The sequence below is a fragment of the Ciconia boyciana genome, chromosome 26, assembly GCF_034638445.1.
Source record: "Ciconia boyciana chromosome 26, ASM3463844v1, whole genome shotgun sequence".
Lineage (NCBI taxonomy): Eukaryota > Metazoa > Chordata > Aves > Ciconiiformes > Ciconiidae > Ciconia > Ciconia boyciana.
Window position 1 is genome coordinate 2,651,461 of NC_132959.1, and position 24,742 is coordinate 2,676,202.

Here is a 24,742-nt window from a genome sequence, read left to right on the forward strand (position 1 = left end):
GCCCCCCGCCGGCCCGGGGTGGGTGCGGGCGAGCGAGCGTCGGAGGCGTGTGGGTGCGGGCGCCTTGGGTGCGCGTCCTCCGCCCTGTCGCCTCCCCACGCCCCGGGCTGGCTCGCACCCAGCCCGGGCTTGTCCCGTCCCCTCCCTGGGGACCTCCCGCTCGCCGTCTTCCCCGTGAGAGCCGGGAAAACCGTCCCTGCCACCCCTCCCTGGGCAACCCAGCCGTGGGTGCCCACCACCCCGGCGTCAGGCACCGTGCAAAGAGCAGCTCTGCTGAGGACGGACACGCTCGGCTCACCCCAAGGGGATGAGGTAGGGACAGGCACCCGCCACCACTCTCCCGTCGGGGGACACACCGATGGACGCAGGCGTGGGCTTGAGACCCCACGCGCTCGCTGCATGCCACGGCCGCAGCACCCCGTCCCCCGGCTTCGTGTCCCCATCCTGGGGTCCCGGATCCGTCCCTGCCCCCCCCCCCCCCCCAGCCCCCACCTGCACAGTTTGGGTCCAAACTGGTCTTTTTAATGATTTTCCAATTTTTTTTCTTTTTCTTTTTTTCTTCTTCTTTTTACAGTTAGACCAAGGGGAACCAACCAACCGATTAAAACCACCTGTCCCGGCCACCCCCACCCCCGGGGGCAGCCCCCCCAAAAGCCAGGGTGGGGGACGAGCTTTGGTAGAGATGGGCTCACCCCCACTGGGGACGGCACTGCTGCCCCGGGGAGGGGGGGGGGGGCCGCATCCTGCCCAGCGCTGGGACAGACCAGGACCCCCCCCCCGCCACCTCCTCCCACCCCGAGACGACAAAATAAATAAATAAATCCAGGCGGGGAGGGGGGCGGGGGAGGGTATAGGTCCCCAACCGCTGTGTCGTCCCCCCCTCTGCCACCAGCGTGGAGGTGGGGAGGGGGCAACCGGACCCGCCCCCCCCCCCCAAGGCTCCCACGGGAACAGCAGCTCCCCAAAACACCCCCGGGTGCCCCCCATCCCGCTGTCCCCAACCCCCCCCATGGCTGGATCCTGCCCCCAGCAGCTCCTTTGGGGGGGGGTCGTGGGGTGCTGGGGGGGCCGGCGAGGGGCTGGAGCCGGTCCCTAACTGTCCGAGGAGCCCCCGTCGCCCTCCTTCAGCTCCTGGCTGCTCTCCACCTCCTCGGGAATATCCTGCATCCTCAGGAAATCTAGGGGAAAACGTCGGGTTGGACCCCCGCCCCGGGGGAAACACGGGTGCCCAGGGGGTGCCCTGCACCCCCCCACCCAGGGACCCACCTCGCGGGCTGGCGGGGGGGGAGTGGCGGCTCCCCAAGCCCTCGTCCTCCAGGAGCGCGTCCAGGGCGTCCTCACCCTCCCGCAGCCGGTCGGGATCGCCCCCCCGGTAATCCAGCTCCTCGCGGGGGCAGGGGGCGAAGGCGGGGTGGTGGTAGGAGAGGCTGGCGGGGTGGGGGCTGTGGCTCAGCTGCTGCGAGGGAGGCGGGGGGCGGGTCAGGCCTGAGTCCCCCTGTCCCCCCAACACGCTGGGGCTGAGGCCGGACGCACTCGTGTCATGCATGAGCATGTCTTCCCCCCCACCCCCCACCCCCAGGGCCCCAAATCCGGGTGGGCTGAGGCCGGACGCACTCGTGCCATGCATGAGCACGTCTTCTCACCCCTCCCACTGCCTCCCCAGGCCCCAAAGCCGGATGCGCTGAGGCCGGACGCACTCGTGCCATGCATGAGTGCATCTTTCACCATTCCCCCCCACCTCCCCGCACCCCAAACCCGGGGGGGCTGAGGCCGGATGCACTCATGTCATGCATGAACACACCTTCTCCCCCTGCAGGCCCCGAACCCGGGTGAACTGAGGCCGGATGCACTCACGTCACGCATGAGCACATCTTTTCACCCCTGCCAACCCCTCCCTGCACCCCAAACACAGGTGGGCTGAGGCCGGACACACTCGTGTCATGCACGAGCACATCCTTCCCCCCCGCCCCAGCCTCCCTGCACCCCAAACCCCGCCGGGCTGAGGCCGGACGCACTCACGCCACGCACGAGCCCATCCTCCCCGCTACCTGGGGCGGGGTGAAGCTGAGATAGAGCGCATCCCCGGCCGGCAGACTCCTCCGCCGCGGATCGGTCCCACGGCGTCCCCGCGTGCCACCGTCCTGCCGCAGAGCGCCCAGCTGCCGCCGGGCCTCCTCCAGCTCACGCTCCAGCCGGGCACGCTCCTGCTCGCTGTCCCGCAGCCGCGTCTCCAGCGCCGCCGCCTCCTGCGCCCGCTCCTGGCAGAGCTGCCGGCAGCGCCCCAGCTCCTCCTGCAGCAGCCCGTGTTGCCGCTGCAGCAGCGCCAGCTCCGTGGTGCCAGGCTTCTCGCCCGCTCGTGCCGCCGGCTCGGCCGGGGCCGGTTGGGAACCGCGGCGGGACGGCTTCTCCGTGCCCTCCTGCAGCTGCAGCTCCAGCAGCGTGTCCTGCTGGCTCACCACCGCCTGCGGGGAGGCGGGCAGGGGTGTGGGCGGGGGGCTGCGGGGGCAAGGGGGATGCCGGCCCGTCCCCCCCATCCCCGGCCCCTTCCTCCCCGCGCCGCGGGCCCACCAACCTGGAGCCCGTGCAGGAGGGTGTAGAGGTTCACCAGCCGCTGGTTGATCTCCTGGGGAGGAGAGGACGGGGCGGTGAATCCCCGGTGAACCCGGGTGGGGAAACTGAGGCACACGGGCACTGCGGGGTCTCTCCGCCATCCCGTCCCCCCTTACCTCCTGGGGTACCCTCTGCAGGAGCTGGTTGCCGTTCCCGTCCTATGGAGAGAGACCAATGACACCGCGGTGGCCCCAGCACAGGGTGGGGGTGCCCCCCCGGTGTGTGTCCCCCCCCACGCTCACCTTCTGCCCAGCATCCGAATCCGCCCTGCAGAACTCCAGGGAGCCGTTGAAGCTGCCAGCGTCGCCGTCTGCAGGGAGAGGCAGGGGGTGAGACCCCCCGCGGTCCCAGGGGACCCCGAGCCCAGCGCAGCCCCCTTCCCCGGCTGGCACGTGTCCCCCGTCCCCCGTCTTACTGCTGGCGCTGGGGCTGGGGCAGCTCTCGGCCTCGGCGAGGTTATTCTGGTCCCGGTCGCGTCCGGAGCCCGTGAATATCTCCTTCAGGCACTCCACTGCAGGGAAGTGCAGGATGAGCCCCACGCCGCAGGGGGGGACGACCCCCAGCCCAGCCCCGTGCCTCAGTTTCCCCATCTGGAGCATCGCCACCCCAGAGCGTGCCGGAGCATCGCACCCGGGTGGTTTGGGTGCACGCATCCGCGGTGCCACCCGTACCTTCCCGGATGGCGTCGTGCATCAGCTTCTCCCCTCGGGAACCCTCGGCCGAGTCGGAGTGGAAGAGGGTGCGGGGGGCCAGGGTGGGCGAGGGCTCCTCGCAGCCGCTGGCCAGGGCCAGCATGTCAGCAAAGAGCCCCACCTTCTCCTCCAGCAGCGCCGTGATCTTCCGATCGTGTTGCAGGATACGGTCTGCGGCGTGGGGGGAGGATGAGGAGGGGCGGGGGGACAAGTAGAGAGGAGGGGACGGGGATGGGGACCCCCACGCTGGTGGCACCCACCTTTCAGCTTGCGTAAGGACGCTTCGATCTCCGTCTCGATCAGGGGGAAGTCCTGGCGGCTGGGGCAGCTGGAAGGGACGGGGGGGGTCAGAGCCGGGACCCCCCAACCCCATCACACCGCATCCGCCCTTCGCCGGGACCCCCCAACCCCATCACACCGCATCCGCCCTTCCCACTGGCCGCATCCTGCCAAGGCTCGGCAGACCCAACCCGGCGCTGCACCCGCCGTCACCCTCCCCATCGCCCGCCCCACGGCTGTGGGGACCCCCCAAAAATCCGCCCACCCCCCCCGGGGCTGACACTCACAGGCTGACCGTCTGCTGGATGACCTTCATCCAGTTGTTGCGGTCGTCGCGGGAGGCGGCGTGGACCTCGTACATCTCCGGTGGTGCCGCGCTGATCAGGAACATCCCCTTCTCCTGGTTGGCGATATCCCGCACGATGAGGTTTTGCAGGGAGATGACGGCCGGCTTGTCCTGCAGGACGGGTGACAGGGTTGGACCGCGGTCCCGGTGCCGGCACAGCCGTCCCGGCAGCGGTGGGGGCCCGGGCTGCGGGGGCCGGGCTGCGGCGGCTCACCAGCATGGGGAAGGTGTATTTCTGGTCCTTCTCTTGCAGGAAGATGAGGACGTCCGTCATCAGCAGCACCAGGACGTCTGGGAGGGAGCGCAGGGATGAGACGCCGGGGTGGGTGTCAGGCCGCGGCGTGTCCCACCCCGCAGAGCCCCAGGGCCCCCTGAGTCCCAGGGCTGCTCCGAAATTCGCCCGTAGAGGGTGAGGGCCTCCCGGCACCCCTGGCACCCTGCTCCGCGAGCGTCCCCATCCCCTAGTGCCTCAATCCCCTGGCACCCTGGTCCCTGGCGTCTCCAGCCCCGGGTACCTCCAAATCCCTTGGTACCCCCGTTCCCTGGCACCCCAGTCCCCCAGCATCCCCAAACGTGGGTACCCCCATCCTCTGGCGTCTTCCATCCCTGGGCACTGTGGTCCCTGGCAGCCCCATCCTCACGTACCTCCAGTCCCCTGGCACCCCCATCTCCTGGCACCCTGCTCCCCCAGCAGCCCCGTGCCCTGGCACCCTGGCATCCCGGTCCCTGGGCATTCCCATGTCCCAGTACCCCATGCCATAGCACCCTGCTCCCCCAGCATCCCCATCCCCTGGTACCCCCATCCCATAGCACCCTGCTCCCCCAGCATCCCCATCCCCTGGTACCCCCATCCCATAGCACCCTGCTCCCCAGCATCCCCATCCCCTGGTACCCCCATCCCATAGCACCCTGCTCCCCCAGCATCCCCATCCCCTGGTACCCCCATCCCATAGCACCCTGCTCCCCAGCATCCCCATCCCCTGGTACCCCCATCCCATAGCACCTTGGTCCCCAGGCATCCCCATCCCCTGGTACCCCATTTCCCTGGCACCCCGGTCCCTGGGCATTCCCATGCCCTGGTCCCCCAGTATCCCCATGCCCCCTGGTACACCCATGCCCTGGCACCCTGGTCCCCCAGTATCTCCATCCCCTGGTACCCCCATCCCGTAGCACCCCGGTCCCTGCGCATCCCCACCCCCTTGCATCTCCATCCCCAGCACCCCAGTCGACCCCCCAGCACCCTGGTCCCGACCTTTGAAGCGTCCAGCCGCCGTCTTCCAGAGCATGCAGCCGCTGTGCACCAGCTTACGCCGCAGGAGCTCGTCCTTGCCGAAAACGCCGGCGCGGCTCTCCCACGGCAGCTGCACTTTGGCACGGCCGTCCACCCGCCTGTAGACGTCCCACAGCCGCGCGTTCATCTCGCACATGTGCACCTCCTCGTTGATGGAGGAGATCAGCTCCTTCACCAGCTTCAGCGCTCGCGACAGGTCCGTGGAGTCACCCTCGTTGTCTGGGATGAAGGGTTGGGGGGACACGGTCGGGGCTGGAAGGTCCCCCCCCGGCATGGGCAGCTCCCCGTGTTGCCCGCCCGCCCCCAGCCCCGCTACCTTTGGAGTTCTTCAGGATGCGCTCGATGAGCACCGGGTACTTGGTGATCCTCTGCGTCACCAGCAAGATGCACTCGGGCACCCCGTGACGTCGGAGCAGCGGGGACCGCGTCATCCTCTGGCCGGCCGGAGGGAGGGGAGGAGGGAAGGAAGCACAGGGCACCCCGTTAGCCGCGGCCGGCCCCCCCCAGGGCTCATAACCACGTTAAGAGGCGTTGGGGAGACACGCAGTTGGGGAAACTGAGGCACAGAGTTGGCAGAAGGGTCTTCCAGCGGGGCACGAAGCCCGGAGCCCACAGGGAGACCCCGACACCCATCCTGGGGGTCCCTCCGGAGCCATACGGGGACGACAGGCGCTCACCCGGATGAAATGCTGGAAGCGCTTGTCACGGGCGAGCAGGTCCTTGTACTCCTTCACGGCTTTGGTGTGCTTGCTGCAGAACTCGGAGTAGACTTTCTTCAGCTGCTCCGCGCTGGCACCCGAAAACTTGGTGGGGGGAAGATGAGGGGACGTCAGTGGCCCCGTAGCCCCTCACCAGCACCCGCTGGCCGCGGTGGCCCCGCACCGTCCCCACCTGGTTGATGAGGATGTCCCCCAGCCGGTTGATGACGAAGTTCTTGTTGCTGTCGTGGGCCAGGGACTCCCTGCGACGCTCCAGGAGCTGCGCCAGGAACCGCTCGTGGATCTGGCTCAGCTCATCCACGCAGGGGAAGATCTTCTGCACCGTGGCCGGGTCCACCTGCAGATCCTCCAGCATGGCCTTGCGGAACATGTTGGCCATGATCTTCAGCGTGCGGACGTGGTGGATCTCCGTCTGGATCAGCTCTGCGGCGGGACGGGATGGGTGAGAGGGGACGGCCACCACGGCGGGTCCCAGCCTGCTCTGCACCGCGAGGACAGCACCTCGCCCTGTCCCCACTGCCTCCGCGTGTCCCCCATCTCTTCATCCCCATCCCTGTGTCCCCCACCCTGTCACCGTGTCCCCCATCCCTGCATCCCCATCTCTGCGTCTCTGACCCATCACTGTGTCCCCTACCCTGTCCCTGTGTCCCCCATCCCTCCATCCCTATCCCTGTGTCCCCTACCCTGTCCCCGTGTCCCCCATCTCTTCATCCCCATCCCTATGTCCCCCACTGTGTCCCCCTGTCCCCCATCCCTGCATCCCCATCTCTGCGTCTCTGACCCATCACTGTGTCCCCTACCCTGTCCCTGTGTCCCCCGTCTCTGACCTGTCCCTGTGTCCCCTACCCTGTCCCCGTGTCCCCAGTCTCTGCATCCCTATCCCTGTGTCCCCTACCCTGTCCCTGTGTCCCCCATCTCTTCATCCCTGTTCCTGCATCTCTGACCCATCCCTGTGTCCCCTAAGCTGTCCCTCCGTCCCCAACTCACCTCTGTACCCTTGTCCCCCCATCGTCCCCCTCCATCCCGCCAGCCCAGCATCCCCACGCGGCCGCTCACCGTAGATGACGTCCTGCCGCTTCATGACGTCCATCTTGTGCTGCTGCAGGTAGCTGTTGTCCACGGCCAAGCTCCAGGAATCCGCCTCAAAGTCCTTCCCGTCCGTCTCGAAGTCGCTCATCAGCTGGTTGAGGATGACGTCGGGGCCTGCGCGGGAGGGTGGTGGGAGCCGGGGGGGCTGGCCCTGCGCCCCGTGTCCCCCCGACCCCGCGTCACCCACCCCGGCGGGTCCCCACCTTCGTCGATGAGTGACTCCACGGAGAGCGTGCGGTTGCGCATGTTGAGGGAGTCCGTGGACTGGGACAGGATCCGCCGTATCCCCAGGGGAGACTCATCGTTGAACGTCCTGCGGGGGGGACACGACGGTGACACTCTGGGGACGCCCCCGACCCCCTCCCGGCCCCCCGTTTCCCCCCCGCTTACCCTGCGATGTTGGTGGTAGAGACGCTCTTGGAGAGGGAGAGGGAGGGTCGGCCACGGCGGGGACCCAGCAGCGTCTGGCGGAAGCTCTCCGAGGGGTAGATGGCCGAGTTGGGGCGCTCCCGGATGGCGGCTGGGGGGGGGACACTGGGGGTCAGCGCCACCACCCCTGTACCCTCCAGGCTGTGCACGGTGTCCCCACCGCCCATGGGGGACACCCCGATAGAGCATCCCCGCCAGCATCCCCACCCGGGGCCGTGTCCCCCAGCCCTCCCTCGGGGTGTCCCCGCAGCTGGGGGGGTGTCCCCGCAGCCGGGAGAGGGACCTGGCCCTGCCCCGACGCCTCGGTGACAGGCAGCACGGAGGAGGAGGAAGGGCTGTCCTCCCCCACCCCCCGGCACATGGCACCCCACTCACTTTTATTGCGCAGCGAGACCGACTGCAGCGCCGAGCTGTTCTTCAGCAGCGCCGCTTTCTGTTGCTGGGGGAGGGAGCGGAGGCGTCACGGCGGGTGTCACTGTGCCAGTGTCCCCTCCCTACCCCCCCAAAAAAAACCCCCGGCGCGGCTGAGACCGGCCAGCTCGTGTCACTGGTCGCAGCCAGGCTCACCTTCTGCTTCACCTTGGTGCAGTTGGGCAGCGTGTCCTTGCAGCGGTTGTGGATGGTGACGTTGCAGGCTGGGGGGAGCGGAGAGGGAGAGGTGACGGCACGGCCACCCCCGGAGACATCGGGGGGGACCCTCCCGCCACCCCCATCCCTGCGGAGCCGCCATCACCGGAGCGATGGGAGCAGATGCAGCGGGAATCCGGGCGGACGCGGATGCCACCAGGCGCTGCCGGCGCTGCAGCTGCCGGGGAGCAGCTGAGCCGCCGCGGTGCTGCCGAGACCCCCCCCAAGCCCGGAGGACGCGATGCCCCGCGCCGGCCCGGTGCCACGGGCGCACCACCAGCTCCATCCGGCACCGCAGCATCGCCCGCACCGGCGGAGCTGGAAGGAGGCGACGGTGCCGGCTGCCTGGCCGGGACGTGCCAAGGCGGCATGCCGGTGTTTGCCAGGATGCCTCGGAGAAATCATCTCCGTGAGCACCCCTCCTGCTCCGCGGCACAAATCCACGCAGCCAAACCGGGAACAACCGGCCGCTTGCGATGGGGATTGCCATGCCCACCCGGCAAAGCCACCCCGGCCGTTTTGGCTACTCACTGGGGCAGATAAGAGCTTCCTTGGCCGTGATGCTCTTGTTGCAGGCGAAGCACATGGTCATGCCGGAGACGGTGATGGTGGTGAAGAGGTGGCCGTTGGTGTAGCGGGCGTCCTTCTCCTTGCCCTCCTTCATCTTCTCCTTCTCCTTGCTCTGCCCGGAGAGATGCGACGGGCGCCTGATGGGGCTGCGGCACGGCGGGCGCCCGGCAGCACCACCCGGCGCGGCCCCCGCTTGCTTCGGGACGCAGTTCATGGTTGCGGGGAGCCGGGGGTGACGCGGGACCCCCCGGTCCCCCGCGATGCTCGGGGGGTCCTGCCACCCTGGGGGGGCGAGGACAGGGAGCCGAGCGGCTGGGGAGAAGCCACCCCGATCGCTCTGCTCGCCCGTGCTTCCCATCATCCCATAACCATGACAACCGGGTGGCTGCGGGAGAAATCCCCCCCGCCCCAGCACACGTCCCCCCCCCGGCACCGCAGCCGCCAGCCCCAATGGGGACGAGATGCGGGGGCCGCAGCGGGGAGGGGGTGACGATGCTCCCCGGCACCCACGGGGGCTGGGGGCATCTCCGGAGCATCGCAGCCGGCAGCCCTGCGCCTTCCCACCTCCTTTTTTGATCCAAAGTGGATATTTTCGCCCTTTTTCCCCCAAAACGGGGGTTCGGAAGCCAGCTGCCCCCCATGGGGACGGTGTCGGGGTCCAGCCCGTGGTTTTCCCCTCCCAGAAAACGGGAGCGAGCCGGCGGCGTCCCGAGCATCTCGAGGGCGTCCGCTCCTGCCTCGGACCCCCCCGCGCCCCGACCGGCACAGAGCTGCCTTTGTCCCCCCCCACCGTGGCACCCGGCCGTGCCTGGCACCGGGGCACCCGCCAAACAGACCCGCTCGGCACCAGCCCCCCCAAAACAGCGGCGCTTTGGGCCCCAAATCCCCCTCCCCACGGCTCAGCGCGATACCGAAGGGGGGCCCGGTTTCCATCCCCGCTCCCGACCCCCCCGGGAGGGCGGGCGAGAGGCCGAGGGCCCCCCGACGAGCAGCCGGGCAGGTGGGGAGGAAGGTGAGGAAGACCACGGGAGCCCATGGGACAGGAGTGGGGCTGAGCAGAGCATCCCGCCGCCCCGTGGTCCCCAGGGAGAGGCGACACGGGGGGGGGGGTGCAGCCACGGCCCCCGCTCCGCAGCGGGGGGACCCACGGCAGGGCTCACGCGGAGCCGGGGGAACGGGGTGCTCACCCGCTCTCCGCAGAGGGGTCTCTCCACCTCCCCGTCCGCCGGGAACGGGGCGCAGGAGCAGCAGCACATCCCGGCCCCGCAGCCCCCCCGGCCCCCCGGCCCGGTGCCCACTGAGCCTCGGCCACCACATCTGCCCGCTCCGGCCGCGATTGTTCCCAGGGCTTTTTTTTTTTCCTTTGCTTTTTTTTTTTTGCTGTTGCTTTTTTCTTTTTTTTTCCTGTTTGTTTTTTGTTTGGTTGGGTTTTTTTTTACTTTTTTGCCTTTTTTTGCTTTGCTTTCCTTTTTACTTTTTTTGCCTTTTTTTTGCTTTCCTTTCCTTTTTTCCTTTTTTTTTTTCTGTTTTCTTTCTTTTTTCTTTTTGCTTTCCTTTTTCTTGTTTCCTTTTTTTTTTGCTTTCCCTTTTTTCCTTTTCCCTTTTCTGCTTTCTGTTCTTTTCCTTTCTTTTTTCCTTTTTTTTCTTTCCTTTTTTTTTCCGGCCTTTTTTTTCTGCTTGCCTTTTTCTTCGGCCTTTTCCCCCTTCCTTTTTTTCTGCTTTTCTTTCCTTTCCTCCGCTTTTCTTTCTCCTTTTCTCCTTTTCTTTCTCCTTTTCTTTCTCCTTTTCTCCTTTTCTTTCTCCTCTTCTCTCTCCTTTTCTCCTCTTCTCTCTCCTTTTCTCCTCTTCCTCCGCTTTCCTTCCCCAACCTGCCTTTTTCCTTCCCCTCGTTCTGGGCTCGCCCCCTCCCCGGGGGGACCCCGGCCCGGCCCCGGCCGCAGGAAGCCGCCCGGCCGCCAGACAAAGGCGGGAGGCGGCTCCTCTTCCTGCCGCCGCGGCCCCCCCGCCAGCACCCGCCTGCCTTCGCTCCCCGCCACCGGCTCCCACCCGCCCCGGACCCCCCGCCTGGGTCCCCCCCCGGACCCCCACCCTGCCTGGGTCCCCCCCGGACCCCCACCCTGCCTGGAGCCCCCCGGACCCCCACCCCGCGGCACGCCTGGGTCCCCCCCCCCGGACCCCCACCCCGCGGCACGCCTGGGTCCCCCCCCGGACCCCCACCCTGCCTGGAGCCCCCCCGGACCCCCACCCCGCGGCACGCCTGGGTCCCCCCGGACCCCCACCCTGCCTGGGTGTCCCCCGGCCCCCCCCCCGCAGCACGCCTGGGTCCCCTGCACCCACAAAGGCCACACTGGGGGGGACGGACGCAACCGGTGACGGTGCCATAAAACCCCACGAGGCTTCGGCATCGCCCCGGACGCCCTGGAAGTATTTTGGGGGGCGGGGGGGGGTCATACGCAGCCCCTTGCCCATCTGTAGAAGGGAGAGTGCACGGGGGTGGGAGAAGAGGAATTTGGGCGGGGCTGGGGGAGATTTGGGGGCTCGGAGCCACGCAGAGCTCCGGCTGCCCACCGGGGATGGGAACGGGGGGCATTTTGGACGGACACCCTCCGACAGCGGCCCCAAATCCAGCCCCGTGGGGGACAAAAGGCCCCCCTGTGCCGGGGGGGGGCCCGCAGAGGGTCCCTGCTGCCGGTGGGCCGCCGAGGACACGGCAGCCCGGTGTGGGGACGAGGCCACCGCCGGCACGGCAAGGGGTGACCCCCACCTGGCCCAGACGCCTGGGTGCAGCAGCGGGTTTGGGGGTGTCAGGCTGCACCCCATGGGTGGGGGGGGACGTCGGAGGCGGCAGGACACGAGCCACCGCGTGGCTGTAAATAACCGGGGGGGGGGGGACCAGTGGCCATGCCACCACCTCTGTCCCCACACCCCCCAAAACAGACAGGGCAACTGGGGGCCCTCCCACCGCCCCCAAAAAAACCCCCAGCAGGGGACACCCCAATGCAAACACCCCCCAGCATCACCCCCAAACCCAGCAGCAGCCAGCACCAAAACCCCAACCCCGGCCAACACCGCCGGCACAAAAATGACTGTTGAGCCAAATCCCCGGCATCGGCCACCACGGCTTCTCCGGCCTGGGGTTTCAGAGGGTCCCCCCGCACCCAACCTCCCCGGCGCTGGCGGAGAGCAGAAAGTTTCTCTGCTTTAAATAGAAATTGGGGGGTTTTTGGGTTTTTTTTTCCCCAGCGCCACGGCGTGACGCCTACGGCGGGTGTATTTCTGCTGGCACCGACACGACTTTGCCCAAGATAGCCGATTTCTTTTCCTGCGTGAGAACACACCCGCGCCAACCTCCGGAGCCGAAAAACTCCAGCCAGACCCGGGGGAGAGGTTTTGGGGTGACGACAACCCCACCTGCCACCACCCCACGGGGTGTGTGTGTGTGTCCCCACAAAAAAAAGCCACCTGCGGCATCACCGCCTCCGCACCGGGTGCGAAGAGCCGGGGTGCGGGGGCAGCACCCCGAAAAAGCGAAGGTCTGACCTGGGTGATGGATCCGACCCCTGAAATGGCGTCACGGAGGCACGTCGGTCCCCTCCTTGTTGGGGACGGTCCCCCCCCGTCCGCCACCCCGGCGCTGAACAAAGCCAGCGCCGTCCTCACCGGCGTGGCAACAAAAGATGCCGGGGCTGAAACTGCACGGGGATGCCCGGCAGCTCCTTCTCCCCCCCAAGAAGATGGGGTGCCCCCCCCCAGTGCACAAAAGCCCCATTTTGACCCCAAATTTGCCCCCTCTGAGGTTTCAAGCTGCCGGAGGAGCCAGGCTGTGGGTTTGGGGGGGTGCAGGCAGGGGGGCGCAGGCAGGGGGGTGCAACGTGGGAGCGGCAGGGACCCCCCCTCTGCTGTTTTGGGGGGCTCCAGGGAAGGCAGCAGCAAGGGGGGGCACTGCCCTGCTGGGAGTCCCCCCAAAAGCAGGTCCCGCCACAGGAGAGGGGGTCCCCACGGTTATAAAGCTGTGGCGGGACGGTGCAGGGGGGTGTCCCCACAAATCCCATCTGCCACCAGCACATCCCAGCCGGGGGGGGCCCTGCGGCTCCGTACCCCCCCCGCTGCCTTTGATGGGGGGCCCCCCCATTTCTAAAGCGGTGACAGCTGGTGGCGGGGACAGTGGCTGCTCTCCGAGCGCCTGGGAGCCGTCCCCTCCCGGGGGGGACACCCCGAGAGCCCCCCCTGGCCCAGGGCACGGCCCTGGGTGGGGCAAAACGGGCTTTGATGAAACTTTCTTTAAACAAAAACCGCCATTTCCCCCCCCCGGCCGGCGCAGGAACCAACAACCACTTCCCTCCCCCCCGCCACCACCTCTGCCGGTCCCCCCAAAACCCAGATCACGGCGCTGCGCACCCCCAAACCTCCAGCCGCTCCCCAGCCGCCCCCCAGCCGCCTCAGACCTGACAAATTCGGTGCACGCAAGGCTCCTCCACGCCCGTGCGTTGGGTTTCCCCCACCCTGAAAATCCCCAGTTCGGGGTAAACTGAGGCAGGGAGCGGGAGCGGAGCTTTGCACGCCTGCCTTGCGCACCCACCTGCCTTGCACGCCCGCCTTGCACGCCCGCCTCGCCCGCCCGCCCGCAGCAGCCGGCAGCGGGAGCACAAAGCCCTGCCAAGCGCAGGCAGCGCCCGGCACCAGCTGGGCCCCCCCTTGCCCCCCTCCTTGCCCATCGTTTCGCCACGCTGGCGATTGCCACATGCTCCGGGCAGCGCGACGGCGCCCGGCCCCCCCCTCGCGCCCTGGCCAAGTCACGGGTGACGGGGAAACGCTCCCACGGGACGAGAGCAGCCCGGCTCTCCGTGCCTCAGTTTCCCCATCGCCCAAACGATGGCAGGGCTTTGTCTCTACGAGGCTACGGACAATAAAACCGCGGTGGGGGGGTCCCACCTTGCTCCCACCCCCTCGGCAGGAGGAGAAGGCGACTTCCTCACCCGCCGTGCCGGAGCTGGAGGGTTTCCACGCCACCAAAAGGCCTTCGGCTTCAGCGGAAACAAGGCTGACGGGCGAGAGCGATGGAGGAAGTTTGGCTGTTGCTTCGCCGAAGAAGTTGCCGGCGGGATGTTCGGCGGGTCGCGGCGGTCCCCGCCTGGCAGCGGGGCGTCGGGGCGAGGGCGTCGGGGCGAGGGCAGCGGGCAGGAGTGCGGGCAGCGGTGCAGGCAGGAGGGTTATTGTCTTCCCAGGAGACCCCGCTGCACAATGGGGAGCGGCTGCGCCCAGGCTTGCGGAGGATCCTCGCCCACCTCCCTGCGCCCCCCCCCCTTTGCTAGGGACCCCCTCCAAGGTGCCTAAACCCCCCCCAATTCCTCTGAGCACCGGTCTGAGCAACACCCCAGCCCCATACCCCCTCCGGCCCTCCCCTCACGCAGGCAGGACCCCAAAACTCCCCCCCCAGCTGGGTGGGGAAGGGCAGAGCCCCCCAGGTTGGCCCCCCGGGGGATTGAACCCCCCTGTGCAGGACGGGGGTCACCCCCCCCCCCCCCAGCAGGAGCAGGGGAGGGAAATGCCCCCCCCCCCCCCCAAAGGAGAGGGGCTGGGGGGGACCCCCCCGTCCCGGGGGGCTGCACCGCCCGCCGGCACCCACCTTGGCACGATCGCTCCTCGCCCGGGCCAGCGACTCGATGCGGGACATAATCCGCGGAGCCGCTCCGCTCCTGCCCGCTCCTGCCCGCTCCTGCCCGCTCCGGGCTCCGCCCCCCCGGGGGCGGGTCGCGCTGCCGCCCCGGCCTCGTGCTGCCCGCGGGCCTTTGTTCGAGCCGGGACCGGCAGCGCGCAGGATCGGGCCCCGGGTGGGGACCGGCAGCCGGGGAACGGGCACCCCGGAGTCACTCCGGATCCGGCCCTGGCCGCTGGGAACGGGCACCCCGGAGTCACTCCGGATCCGGCCCTGGCCGCTGGGAACGGGCACCCCGGAGTCACTCCGGATCCGGCCCTGGCTGCTGGGAACGGGCACCCCGGAGTCACTCCGGATCCGGCCCTGGCTGCTGGGAACGGGCACCCCGGAGTCACTCCGGATCCGGCCCTGGCTGCTGGGAACGGGCACCCCGGAGTCACTCCGGATCCGGCCCTGGCTGCTGGGAACGGGCACCCCGGAGTCACTCTGGATCCGGCCATGGCTTCTGGGAACGGGCACCCCGGAGTCACTCTGGATCCGGCCATGGCTTCTGGGAACAGGCACCCCGGAGTCACTCCGGATCCGGCCATGGCTTCTGGGAACGGGCACCCCGGAGTCACTCCGGATCCGGCCCTGGCTGCTGGGAACGGGCACCCCGGAGTCACTCCGGATCTGGCCATGGCTTCTGGGAACGGGCACCCCGGAGTCACTCTGGATCCGGGAACGGCCACCCAGCATCACTCCAGATGCAGCCATGGCTGCTGGGAACGGTCACTCCAGAGTCACTCTGGATCAGGCCTTCTGGAGCCGCTCCAGATCTGGCCAGTGGCTCTGGAAGCATCACACCGGAGTCTCCCCAGATGGGTGCCCCAATAGCCAGCCCTTGCTTTCGTGCCTCAGTTTCCCCTCCCCACACGCACCCATCGCCCTGCCCAGCCTCGGCCCCACGCAAACCCCACACCTTTGGGGACCACGACCCGTCCACCGCCTGCGTCCTCCCTGGGTGACACCAGGGCTGGAATGCCGAAAAGAAGAAGAAAATCCCATGGGATTTCAATCCCCCATTGCCCAGCCGCCATGGGACTCCCCAAAACTCCCCCAGAGCCCTGAATACCCCCAAAAGCGCAGTTTTGGGGTGACGCACAAATCCCATCCCCACACTGGGGACCCACCGCGACCTTTTTCCTCCATTTTGGGGCTTTTATCTCCCAAACAGAGCAAATCGATGCCGGACCCTGCCCCCGGAGAGCTGCTCTGGGGACGCTGACGCTTCCCACCAGCTTTTGGGAGGGGGGGGACAGAAAATGCCACTTTCCCATCCAGATCCCCAGCGACGGAAAGTCAGGCTGAAGGCGATATTTCAGAAAAATTCTGCTTTTTTCCCTTAAAATGCCAGCTTCGGAGAGGACCCCAGCACGAGGAGCTGGGCTAACCTCAAGCCGGTTGAACATTAACTCGCCGGCTGGGAGAAGCCAGGATTTATGGGGCTTCTTGCTGCTCGCTGCCAGAGAAAATGCTACCGAGGTTTCCAGGAGAACCGAGGCACCGGGACGGCTCCAAGTCCCGGCAGAGTCCGGGGCCGCGGGCAAGGGGAGGCTTTTCGGGGACCCCATCCCCACGCGTCACCCAGTGAACCCCAGGGCAAAGCCGCCCACCCCGCTGCGGGGTTGCGTGGGTGCAAACGGCTCCTTAAGCAAATAAATGTCCCTTTTCTGCACGTTTCCCAGCCCGGTGGCACTTGACGCTCACCAAGGGGACGGGGACGAAGCCGCGTGGGCAACCAGGAGAGATGCCGGCGGCTCTCGGCTTAATGAGTAACCGCAGAAAGGCACCAACGCTGCCGAGAGCTGCCACCGCTCTCTGTAAGCTGCCTCGATTTCCCTGCAGAAATCATCGCCGGCGGCCAAGGAAACGGCACGGTGGTACCGAATCTGGCCCTGCAAACCCCGCAGGAAATGGGTGGGACGCGCCCACGCACGCAGCTCCCACGGAAGAGAAGTCGGGAGCCGGAGCGGAGCTGTCGGGAAAACACATCCAATGACCCAAAAACAGGCGGCAGCTCCAGCCTGGTTTTGGAGCAGCTTTCTCGCAGGCAGCCGCGGCCGTTAACCCAGCGCCGGCTCGTTCCTGGGCGGGGGCCCCGCTGCCAAGGCCGGGTTTTGATTAAATCATGGTCCCGAAAGCAGAAACAAACCCTCGCGAGGCTGCCCCGAGCATCTGGGGGGGGACACGGTCACGCTCCTCCTTTCACCCAGAGCCTAATTCCTAAATTCTCATTTCCTCCCTGGGTACAAACCCCTCCGGCCGGGCTTTGCTTCTGCTTCCCCCTCCCCGGCCATAACCCTAAACCAGCCCCAAAACCGATGGAAGGAAACCCCGAACAGGCACCCGGCCACCCCGGGGCAGGATGCAGCCTCTGGGGAAGCTCCGGTGACACCCGTGGGGGGCTCTGGTTCCTCTCCCCACGTGGCAGGGCCAGATCCGGGCGGTGGAAAGCCCCGCGGTGCTGCGAGCGTCACGTGGGAGCAGAGGGCGAAGGGGGAAGCGGCGGCGGCTCGGCCATAAAAAGTCAGGAAGGGAAGAGATGGGGGTGATCCGGTTGCAGAAGGGACCCCACGGCCCGGGGGGAAACCGCGTGGTCCCCCTCCACGAGGCCAGACTCACCCCAGCACCAGCCCCTCGCCAAAACCGCCGACGGGCATCGCTGCGGGGATGCAGCCGCCCCACGGCATCGCGGGTGCCGGATCCTGGGGGTCCCCCCGCGTCATGCCCCGCAGCCCCCCGCATCACACCGTCCATCCCCGGCAAGGGCAGGAGCCGACCGGGCGTCATCAGGGACCTGCAGCGGCCACGACACCCCGGGACCCCCACGGGACCCCCATGGCTGAGCCGTTCCCATGACTCACCCTGGGCGCGGGACGGCCGTACATGGCTGGGGCTCCCCGGGGACGGGACCGCGCCGAGTCCCCGAGGCGGTGGCGAGCTCGGCCGCGGCGGCTGGGATTATTATTTCTTCCTGAAATAGCACGGTCCCTCCCCTCCGCGGCCTCCCCGCTCCCCACGGCCAGCGCCCAGCGCTCCAAAACCCTGCGTGGCTCCAGCTTGTCCCCCCAGAGTGGCACTGGATGCTCTCTGCTGCCCGCAGACCTCTCGAGGTCCCCCCCTGTTGTGGTCCCCCCCCACCAATGTCCCCCATTGAGCCCCAGTGCCTCTCTCCTGCGGTGCCCCAGGACCCCAGGGACCCATCCCTGTTGCAGCCTCCTCTGGGGACCCCCCCAAGCTACAAGCACCCTCTGCAGAGCGTGACCCAAGATGTGTCCCCCCCCACGGGGACGGTGCCGCCTCGGCCGGTGGCACGGCCGCAGGGACGCCTGGCACCATCCCCGTGCCACCAGCACCGCGGGGACCGTGTCGGTGATGCCGGGGTGGGCACCCCGCTCCCCCCGCACCCCAATCCCCCCCTCCGCCGCTCCGCCTGATGCAATCGCCACGTGCGCGGCTCGGGGTCCCGCTGCCTCGGCCGGGATCGACCCCCTTTCCCCATCCATCTGCCCCTGGGGGGCCGGATCCAGACCACCACCAGCGCTCCCAGCCTTCGAGGACGCTTCTCCCTCCCCGGCCATTTTATAGGACAAACTTTGCTAAACCGAGACTTGGCGAGAGCCTGGCCTGAGCAGCCCTTTCCTCTTGCTAAATAAAAATAATAATAATAATAAACCCTGGATTTAAACCCATTTGCAGGCCTGACTCAGCACCCAGTGGGGTGGGATGAGGACGGAGTTGTTCCGGCTGTGGGGTCCAGACCGTGCCGCCATGCCGGGCAGGTTTTGGCCCGTCGGCCGCAGCGCTGGGGGGGGAGCGTGGCCCCCGTGATGATGTTAACAGCTGGCCGCTAATCCGGCCGGCCGCTGCCCGGCAGGGAGGAGGCAGGATGAGATCAGGGGCCGGGGAAGGGGGGGGGATTAGTGGCTTCGCATGGCGGCAAATCACAACCCCGGGGGGCCGGGCTGGGGGGGCGAGGTGGGCTTCGCCCCCCAGAAGTGGGTGGCAGGGGGTGGACTGCAACGCCACGGGGACACAAAGCCATCGGCGGCCCCTGTGTCCCCAAGATGCCGCGTGCGCTGCTGTGCCTCAGTTTCCCCCTAAGCTCCTGGCCCCACGGGAGGGGGCAGTGGTGGCCGGGGAGGACCCCCCCGTGCCTCCTTGCTGCCCCACGGCCACCCAGAGTCAACCTCAGCACCCCGGCACCCTACAAGCAGGCATCTCCTCCCCATGAGAAATGGGGAAACTGAGGCACGGGGGGGGGTCTCAGCAGGGTCCTGCCACTCTCCGAGCTGGGAAGGAGCCGGAGGAAAATATCCCAAATGAAGGAATCGCTCCAGGAAACCGCTGGGATGGAGCGGAGGGGCCCGGGGAAGGGCACACGGACGGGGAGCTCGGCGCACAAACAAGCGCGCCTGCCGCCAGGAAAAGCCTCATTTCCTCGGCCGCGGCGGGGTCCGAGCCCGGTGACCCCGGTAGGGACCGTCCCGTACCCCACGGCGGGCAGGGGTCCCTGTGTGGCCCCCGCCTCACTGCCAGGGGAGAGTGGCCTTGCCACCGGTGCCCGCTGCCATCCCGGGCCCACCGCTGGCACTCGCCATCCGATGCTCTCCCCGGTGGCTCCGGACGCACCGTGACGGTGTCAACGTGGGGACAGGGAGGCGATGGCAGCACCACCGAAACCGCGTCGCCGGTGCCCAGGCAGGAGCCGGTATCCGCTGGGCAAAACGCCTTAATCCTCGGTCTCCTTCCCCGAGCGCGTTTGGGGTTTTTCCCCCCTCTTTAGATCCCGAAGTACAAAACCCAGCGACGGACGGTGCCAAGCAGGAGAGGGGAAACTGAGGCACAGCTTCCCCAAAGGGCAGAGCATCAAACGAACGCCCCCCCCCCATCCCAACCCCATCGCCGCATTTCGGGGAGCGAATCGCCCCGCCGCCCCCCTCCTCTTCCCCTCCTTACCTTCGTCTTCCCCGTCATCCTCTTGATGAAGCTGAGGGTCCGGCCCAGGGGGGTCTCTTCCCGGCTCTGACTCCCTGCCTCCCCCGCCAGCTGCCCGCAGCTCCCGGCGCCGAAGCTGCAGGAGATGGAATATCCAGCCTGGACAATCCGCCTCTGTCCCTGGCCTCTGCGGGGCCGGGAAATAGGGAGGAGCGAGCCCAGCAGCCCCGGCCCCCCGGCTTCTCCGGGGTGGCTGCTCCGCTCCCAGCTGGGTCGAGCACAGAGCCCTTTCTGTTCACCCCGAGCCCCGCGGGGTGCGGAGACCCCCCCGCCCAGGCCGGTGGCTATGCCCCCTCCTCTGTGACCCCCACATCACCTGCTCTGTAATCTGGGGAGCGGGGCGGTGGTCCCAGTTTGTGTGGGTGCGGCCGCAAGGTTGCGGGGTGCTACAGGCACGGACACCCCACTCCCCCGCCCCCCCCCCCCCTTTCCTGGGTGGTCCCGCTCAGGACTGGCCCTGGTTCCTTGGGGACACCCTCAAGGGTGGGGGACAAGCCCTGCTCCCAACCCATCCCTGGGGACACGGGGGGGACGGCTGCGGGGCGCGGGGGCCACGCAGCACCATCCTTTTTGGCACGGTGGTTGGGGACCAGCTTGTCCCTGTCCCTGTCCTCGCTCGTCCCCCGCGGGGCTCCCAGCCAGCCCGGGCGCGACGATGCCCGGGAACAAGCACCCTAATGAGGATGGGAATGGGCTGTGACAGGCGCTGGGGACGGAGGGGGCCCCGTGCCGCCGGCACAATGCCCTGCCGGGAGCGGGGCTGGGCATCCGGGGGACTGGGGGGACACACGCCGTCCCCCCCAGCCTGCTGGTCCCTGGGGGTTTGCTCCTGCGGACCCCGATGCTGGGAGTGAGTGAGTTGTGTCGGGTCTCAGCTTGACCCCCTCGCACGCAGCCGCCCTGTCCCCTCTCTGCAGCCACAAGCAAGCAAAAAAAAATTTAAAAAAAAATCCCTATTTGGGCCAATATTTTCATCTCTAAACCTCCCCTGGGGGCTCTCTGGTCCCTGAGCTGCCTTGGTCACAGCCCGGCACAGGGGTACGACCTGCACCCCCAGCCCCGGGGCTGCGTCCCCCCACCCCGACTCACCCATTGACCAGGCTCTGCTGGGAGGCGAAGGGGGAAATTTCTGTAACGGCAAAAGAAAGGTGAATTAAAAGAGGGGCCAAAGCGCGGCGAGAGAAGCTGGCTCTTTTGGTTGGTGAAGCGTCTGCCGCGGTCCAGGCTGCCACGGGGGGGATGAGAAATAATTAACTTTGGCGGCAGCGGCATTGATTTTGGGTCGTTATTAGGGAGGTTTGAGCAGGGACGGGGATGCAGCGCGGGGGGGTGCAGTGTGGGGGCCATCGCCCCGGTCCTGCCCGGGGGGGACACGCGTGCCACTCCTCACCGTCTGTGTCGGGGAAGCTGTCGATGATGCTGAGCGATGCCGATTTGGAGAGGGCGCAGCCGCCGGCGCTCTGCCTGGCCCGGGACGCCGGCAGCCTCCGTGCATCCTCCTGCCAGCGGTGATGGGGTTGGCACCGGGGCCACCGGCTCCTGTCCCTGCCACCCTCTACCTGCCCTTTGCTGGGGCCTGGCGGGTGGCACAGGGCAGCCGCGGGTCCCCAGGATGGTGCACCCCGACTCGTACCGCTGCCGGCTGGTCCCCAGGCTCGTGGCCCATCTATTTTCCCCTCCCTGCCGTTGATCCCCCAAAAATGAAGCTGCTCCCAGAGTGCTCCCAGAGGGTAACACAGCTCGGGCAGGAGCATCCCAGTCCCAGGATGGTGGCAAAGCCACCCAGGATGGGGCTTTCCTGAGCACCCATCATGGTCCCCTCTCCCCGGGTGCCCTGCCCTCACCCAGGCTCAGCCCCTGAGTCCATCCCCCGGCTGCAGGAGGAGGTGGGTGCTGTGGGATGGGGCACCCTGGGGTGGCAGGAGGAGGAGGCTCCTACCTGTGCCCGCTGCACATCGGCCTCGTCCTCCTCATCCTGGGAGAGCAGGGACTCCAGGTCATCGTTGCTGTGGACGAGGGGGGCTCGCCGGGGATCCCGCCGGTGCCGCCCCAGCCCGTCCAGCTGCTCCGCGCTGGAGTCGATGTCATCGGGGCTCAGCCCTTTGAGACTCACGCTGTGGCAGGGAGAGGGGGACCCTGAGCTGGAGGGGGGGGGACACACCACCAAACCGGGACCCCCATCCCCGTGGGGTGAGCACCCGGCTTTCGTGGCATCCCCGCTGGGTCAGGGCAAGGGATGCTCATCCCCGGGATGCTGCACGGAGGACCCCGACCCCCGGATCGGGGGGCTCGGGAGCAGCAGCGCGAGGGCACGGACGAGGGGATGGCCGCAGGGCTGGGACGGGGACACGGGGCAGGTCACTGCTACCTGAGCTGGTCGTAGCCGGGGACCCCACGCAGCTCCTTGCCCGGCTCCCAGCTGTGCCGGCGGAAGGGGTCCCAGGAGCGGATGGAGGTCCGGAGGGCGCAGGATCGCCGCAACGGGACCCCCTGAAAGCGGTCTTCATCCTGATCTTCCTCCTCCTCCTCCCAGCTGGCCTTGGCGCTGGGGCTGGGTGCGGTGACAGGCTCCAGGGCCGACATGCAGCGACGTTTCTGACCCGGGACCCCGCAGAGGGCACCTTCGCAGGGACCCAGGAAGATGTCGGGACCGTCCATGCTGCCCTCAGGGCCAGATGCTGCGGGAGGGAGGAGCGGAGGCGTCGGGGGTGGCCAGCCCAGGGCATGAAATGAGTTGGGGGGGGTCTCAGCTGAGCTCTGCAGACCTCCCTAGCTCCCCCAGATTGCTTTTACGGCTGCTCTCGGAGCTTTGAACAGCCCGTAAAGCTTATGATGGCCATAAAGAGGAGCTGCCCTTCCCGGTCGCGTCCCCCCCCCCGCGCTGACCTTGCGGGGCCCCCCGACCCTGCGGCACCGGTGCCGCGATGGAGAGGGTTCCTGGCCCCCCGGCCCCCAGCCCTGCACAAACACGGCCGGGGGGGCCGCGGCTGGCAGGAACACACAGGAACACCCACTCGAGGCCGAGCACGGCCCCGCACCTCGCTGCCGGTTACTCATTAAGCGCCCAGGAATTTGGCTGGGATGAGAGCGGCTCCTCGCCAGCTCGGCCGAGGGGGCTGAGCAGTGATGGGGTCCCACCGCCCCAGTGTGACCCCGCAAGGATGCAGCCCATCCGCCTGGGCACAAACCCTCCAAATTTCCACCTCCCTGGGGGGATACATCCCCCCCCGGAGCAGCTGAGCCTCGGGAGAGGATGCTCAGGTTGCTTTGCAGTTGCTTGGGGACCTGGGTTTAGGCTGGTGGCATCTGGCCCCTGCACGTGCTGGTCCCAGCACGGCAGCAGGATGGGACCCGGGGAGGTTTCAGCCTGGCCGTGCCCCTCCCCGAAAGGCCACACCAGGCTCAGAAAGCCCCCAAGCATCCCGACACCCCCGAGACGCCCGGGCTGCCCACACCAAGCAGCTACGAAAGCCCTTAAAGAAAGGCCACTGCGGGGTGAAGCTTTTAGCCCCCCCAAACCCGGCTCCCCATCACGCCCAGTCCCTCCATCTTGCGGCAGCACCAGTGCAGCGTTGCTGGCCCTGTCTGGACCAGGTTATCCCCCCCGCCCCGGTTAAGCAAAACCCCCTTCTCCTGCTGCCGTTAGCAAGATGGAGCCAGGGCTGCAAACCCCAGCGGAGCGCCCCGATCCCTGTGATCCAGCCCACTGCTCCGGTCCACGCTGCCCACACCTGCCCATAATCCCAAAATCCCGACACCGGTGGCCATGCCGGTGCCCGAGGCGTCCCCCGGGGCTGGCGCAGCCTCCCCTGGCATTGCCCAGCCCCGACTCACCCTGCTGCGGTCGAGCCCAGTGGGCAGCTCTCCTCCCCCCAGCCAGCCCCACTTGGGACAGGGAGGGAAATGGGATGAGCTCAGCCACTTTCCTGTTTTCACATTCCCGGCCCAGTCAGCTGATAAAAAACCCTCACTTTCCTTCGATCTGCCCAGGACCAGACCAGAACAAGTGAACAGCTTTGCCATAAATACAGAAGAATAAATAAATAGCAAAGATAGCGTCCCTAAGCGTGGCTCTCCCCAAAAGAACACAAGGCGACCTGGTGATTCAGGGGCTCCCAGACTCGTACAGGTGTCGGCGCCCAGAAAAGCAACCTGGATGCCCAGGAGCTTCCCGGTTTAGTGCCAGAAAACCGCTGGGGATCTCGGGGTGTAAACCCAACCTCCTGAGCGGGGAGCTGGCAGGACAAGGGTCGGGATTCCGGAGCAGCATCGCGGCTGAGCAGCGTCCCCCAAATCAAATCCCAACCCCGCGGGCCACCCTCCAGCCCCAGCAGCCCCTGCCATTGCTTGCTCCCTCCGGTCTGCCGCAGCGCCCCGGGGTGCACCCCTCTGCCCCAGCGAGTCGAACCCACCCCATTCACTGCCCGTCGGCACTGGGACACCGGCGGCAGCTTCCCACCGGCACGGCTCTCCCGGGCAGGGCACCGCAGCGTTACCCGCTTGGTGCCCGGATGCATCGGCAAGAGATGGGCTCCTCCCCGCAGCGCTAAAAGCCCAGCACCGAGCTGGCCTTAAGGTCCATGTTTGTATTTCAATCCCCCCAAAATGTCGGTGAGCGCCAGCTGGAGAGCAGCAAGGAGGCTGGGGATCGCATTACCCGCAGGCTGCGCTCGCCGACGGGCTTCGGCTCCCGGATGGAGTGCGGGGACCGCGGCACGATGGCTCAGCCCAGCCAGGGGACAGGGACTTGGGGGAGATGCCCCTACGCAGCCCCTCTGCTCCACGCTGAGAACGGCCAACGCTCATCACTGGAGTGCGTGGATAGGGGTTGGGACGGCCCCGAGCTCCTCCAGCCCCACGCCAGCGCCGGCTCCTGGGGACATGTCCCCAGACACCCTGGGTGCCAGGTGGGCTGGCGGGCACCGGGTGCCACAGCACACCCAGCCTGCGCTTCCAGGCAGCTCTGCCAGCACTTTGGACCCAGCCGAAGCAGCAAGTGCCAGGCCAGAGTCACGGCTCCCAGGGGAGGAAGCAAGAGGCAAGGTCTTCCTCCTAAAAGCCACTCCGACACGATGCCACGGAGGGGTCCATCCTCTGCCGAAGATCCAGAGGAGCAGGCGGAGGGTGAACCCGTCCCTGCACCAGGCAGGACATGGGTGTCAGCACGTTGCCCCCAATTTCTTTCCAGAGAGCCGGATTCCCCAGCACCGGCAAGGATTAGCTGCTGGCCACCGGCTTTCTAGGCGGCTGGAGGATGCTCGTGCCGGCCACCACCACTAGACAGGAAAACTGAGGACCGGAGGGATGAGCGACCGGCTCGAGAGTCACGACAGCGACCTTTGGGCCAAACCCCGTCAGCACCAGGGAGGGAGCGCGGAAGGGGGGACCCAGGCG

General features: G+C 67.7%; 1 protein-coding gene across 9 annotated transcripts; it reads right to left on the reverse strand.

Moving 5' to 3' along the window:
- Positions 1 to 506: 506 nt before the first annotated feature.
- Positions 507 to 19,462, reverse strand: ARHGEF2 (Rho/Rac guanine nucleotide exchange factor 2). 9 transcript variants are annotated; one of them, XM_072846649.1, is made up of 23 exons: positions 14,279 to 14,504; positions 13,585 to 13,693; positions 8,614 to 8,764; positions 8,023 to 8,090; positions 7,831 to 7,894; positions 7,417 to 7,546; positions 7,230 to 7,339; positions 6,994 to 7,140; positions 6,110 to 6,360; positions 5,896 to 6,021; positions 5,535 to 5,652; positions 5,180 to 5,437; positions 4,142 to 4,218; positions 3,869 to 4,038; positions 3,563 to 3,630; positions 3,282 to 3,473; positions 3,026 to 3,121; positions 2,853 to 2,920; positions 2,727 to 2,768; positions 2,573 to 2,623; positions 2,049 to 2,462; positions 1,267 to 1,456; positions 507 to 1,178 (listed from the first exon to the last, which is right to left on the reverse strand). In XM_072846649.1, exons 3-23 carry the CDS (start codon positions 8,744 to 8,746, stop codon positions 1,093 to 1,095), a joined length of 2,859 nt encoding a protein of 952 aa, XP_072702750.1. In that variant the 5' UTR covers positions 8,747 to 8,764; positions 13,585 to 13,693; positions 14,279 to 14,504; the 3' UTR covers positions 507 to 1,092. The 9 variants fall into 9 exon arrangements, with proteins under 9 accessions (XP_072702750.1, XP_072702754.1, XP_072702755.1 ...); XM_072846653.1 differs by having other exon boundaries at positions 13,585 to 13,886; positions 14,279 to 14,438; XM_072846654.1 differs by having other exon boundaries at positions 13,629 to 13,693; positions 14,279 to 14,422.
- Between the last annotated feature and the right edge of the window lie 5,280 nt (positions 19,463 to 24,742).